The following is a 3,158-nucleotide window of genomic DNA, read 5'->3' on the forward strand; positions in this document are numbered from 1 at the left end:
AGAAACTTATTACAGATCTTTTAGAAATTATTACCAGTATCACTAATTTTTACCCAGCACACAAATTCATCATTATGGGAGATTTCAATGTGGATGTCTCTCAAAGCAATTCACAAACTAACAAACTCATTGGGTTCTTTGAGAGTAAGTTGCAATGTACACAACTTATAGATACTTACACAACAGACTACCAATCTATCTTAGATCATATATATACCAATTACATACTTCAAAGTTATGGTATATTAGAATGCTATTACAGTGATCATAAAGCACTATGGATTTGTATTTAACATTTGTTGTAACCTATATTTCTATTTCAGATGTTGACTATTGAAGAAATCGCTAACATTACCACAAATGACAACAAGCCGTATGAAAAACCCATAAGAGTTAATGTGATCAAGTGCTCAAGCAAAACAAATTACAAAAACGCAAAACAAGAAAATAAAGTACTTTTTCATTTGGCTCTGGCAGACAAAACTGGAACAATCAAAGCTACGTGCTACCAGGAAAGTTTATATCAGCAGACACAAAAAACTTGTGGACTACTTATACGCAATTTTATAATTAAAAACAACACAATTCTGATTACTAAGCAAACAAAAGTAACAAAATTTCCAGCAATGACTATAACTCAAGCACTAATTCAAGAAGCGGAAAACATTTTGCAGCCTCCTGCACCATCTGCTTCGCCAATAAAAGAAATAAAGCGGGCATCTTTGAGAAGTCTTATGACAGTGTGTGGGACCATTTCAGAAGTAAGTTGTGGTGATTTATACTGTTGGTCTTGCTGCTTGAGTTGTCCGTTTGTGTGTGTGGTGTTGTCTATGCCATTGACAATATTTATTTTCCCTTTATCAGTGTGTGTGTCTTTGTGTGTATGTGTACTATTTGATGCTTACATGTTCTTTCATTTAGAGTGGCTGCAGTTCTGTGTGTGGTCTCTGTAACACATTACATATGGTGGTATGTTTCTGAGGGGTTCTATCCATCATAAATGATCTGTACAGCAGCCAAATAAGAACAATTAACAATGTGTAAATAGGTGAGCTAAAGCTACACTGCATTTCTAAAAGTAAAGTTGATAGGTGTTTAAAGAAGAGCGCCAAACTGAGACATCAGAGTTCAAGATTTTTTAACATACTTGGGAACAACACCGTACATTGGAAAAGAGCAATAGCCCTTAATAATTATGTCTTCAATGCTTGGACAATTATTACGTATTACTTCTGTGCTTTTACATTTTTAACACTATTATTTCTTTTTAGGAAGAGGAAAGTAAACTTGTACTCATTAATGGACAAAATACGGCAATAAAATCTATTACATTAAAAGATGCCACTGATGACATAAAAGTCACATTATGGAGAGAGGCTACTGAATTCTCAATAAACATTGGAGAATATGTCATGTTAACTCATGTCACAGTACATGAATTTAATGGACAGAAAATATTGAACACGACAAGGCACAGCAAATTAAAAGTAAGGAACACACGCTCTCTCACGCACCCCTTACTCTATCACTTCAACACACAGACACACACTCACGCTCTCTCTACAACACTCTCTCCACTCTCTCTCTAAAACAGCCTCTCTCTAAAAAGAGCCTATCTCTACAACACCCTCTCTCTACAACACCCTCTCTCTACAACACCCTCTCTCTACAACACCCTCTCTCTACAACACGCTCTCTCTACAACACGCTCTCTCATCAACACCCTCTCTCATCAACACTCTCTCTCTACAACACCCTCTCTCTACAACACGCTCTCTCTACAATACACTCTCTCTACAACACGCTCTCTCTACAACATGCTCTCTCATCAACACCCTCTCTCTACAACACGCTCTCTCTACAACACCCTCTCTCTACAACACCCTCTCTCTACAACACCCTCTCTCTACAACACGCTCTCTCTACAACACGCTCTCTCTACAACACCCTCTCTCTACAACACCCTCTCTCATCAACACTCTCTCTCTACAACACCCTCTCTCTACAACACACTCTCTCTACAACACGCTCTCTCTACAACACGCTCTCTCTACAACACGCTCTCTCATCAACACCCTCTCTCTACAACACGCTCTCTCTACAACACGCTCTCTCTACAACACGCTCTCTATACAACACGCTCTCTCTACAACACGCTCTCTCTACAACACGCTCTCTCTACAACACGCTCTCTCTACAACACGCTCTCTCTACAACACGCTCTCTCTACAACACGCTCTCTCTACAACACGCTCTCTCTACAACTGCCTCGCTCTACAACTGCCTCTCTCTACAACTGCCTCTCTCTACAACTGCCTCTCTCTACAACTGCCTCTCTCTACAACTGCCTCTCTCTACAGCAGCCTCTCTGTACAGCAGACTCTCTGTACAGCAGCCTCTCTCTACAGCAGCCTCTCTGTACAGCAGCCTCTCTCTACAGCAGCCTCTCTCTACAGCAGCCTCTCTCTACATCTGCCTCTCTCTACAACTGCCTCTCTACAGCAGCCTCTCTCTCCAACTGCCTCTCTCTACAACTGCCTCTCTCTACAACTGCCTCTCTCTACAACTGCCTCTGTACAACACTCTCTCTGAGACACACTGTAACATTTTTGGGGAAAAAAAAATAACTATGTTTTTATTTACTACAACAGGTAACAACACCACCACAAGATAATATTGACGTCGAAATATATGGCGTGGAAAGCACAAACGGAGATTGGAGCACCTTAACAACAAAAATAACCAACACAGATATTTATCAATCGATGGATGTACAAAATCAAACACTTATACAATGGTTTATGTTGGACGAAGAGGTGGATGACATTGGTGAAGCACTACTTCATTATTTGCCTCAAACATGTGAGGTTATATTTTGCAATGGCAAAATTACTAAAATTGTTAAAGAAAAGTCGGAGGAAGATTTAAGTGATTAAGTAAAAATCCTCACAATTACAATTTTTTGACAAAGTAAAATAAATAATTATTGATTTGTGTTTACTGAAAATAAATATAATATTTTGAACATATCCAGTAGGATGGTCATTTTCGTTCTGGGTGGGTATATTTTTTTCAAACAATGTTCAATGTGCCAATACTACATACAGAACAATAGCTGTTGCTGTTACATTTTTAAAAAGACAATAACTATACAAGAG

At 38.8% G+C, this 3,158-nt stretch overlaps 1 protein-coding gene across 1 annotated transcript; it reads left to right on the plus strand.

Moving 5' to 3' along the window:
* Positions 1-485: 485 nt before the first annotated feature.
* On the plus strand, positions 486-2,939 carry LOC147731268 (uncharacterized). Its single transcript, XM_086958713.1, has 3 exons — positions 486-761; positions 1,272-1,487; positions 2,652-2,939. The coding sequence occupies exons 1-3, from the start codon at positions 627-629 to the stop codon at positions 2,934-2,936; spliced, it is 636 nt and encodes a 211-aa protein (XP_086814839.1). The 5' UTR covers positions 486-626; the 3' UTR covers positions 2,937-2,939.
* Positions 2,940-3,158: the final 219 nt, after the last annotated feature.

Source organism: Lissotriton vulgaris, chromosome 2_1 (genome assembly GCF_964263255.1).
Source record: "Lissotriton vulgaris chromosome 2_1, aLisVul1.2, whole genome shotgun sequence".
Taxonomy (NCBI): Eukaryota; Metazoa; Chordata; class Amphibia; order Caudata; family Salamandridae; genus Lissotriton; species Lissotriton vulgaris.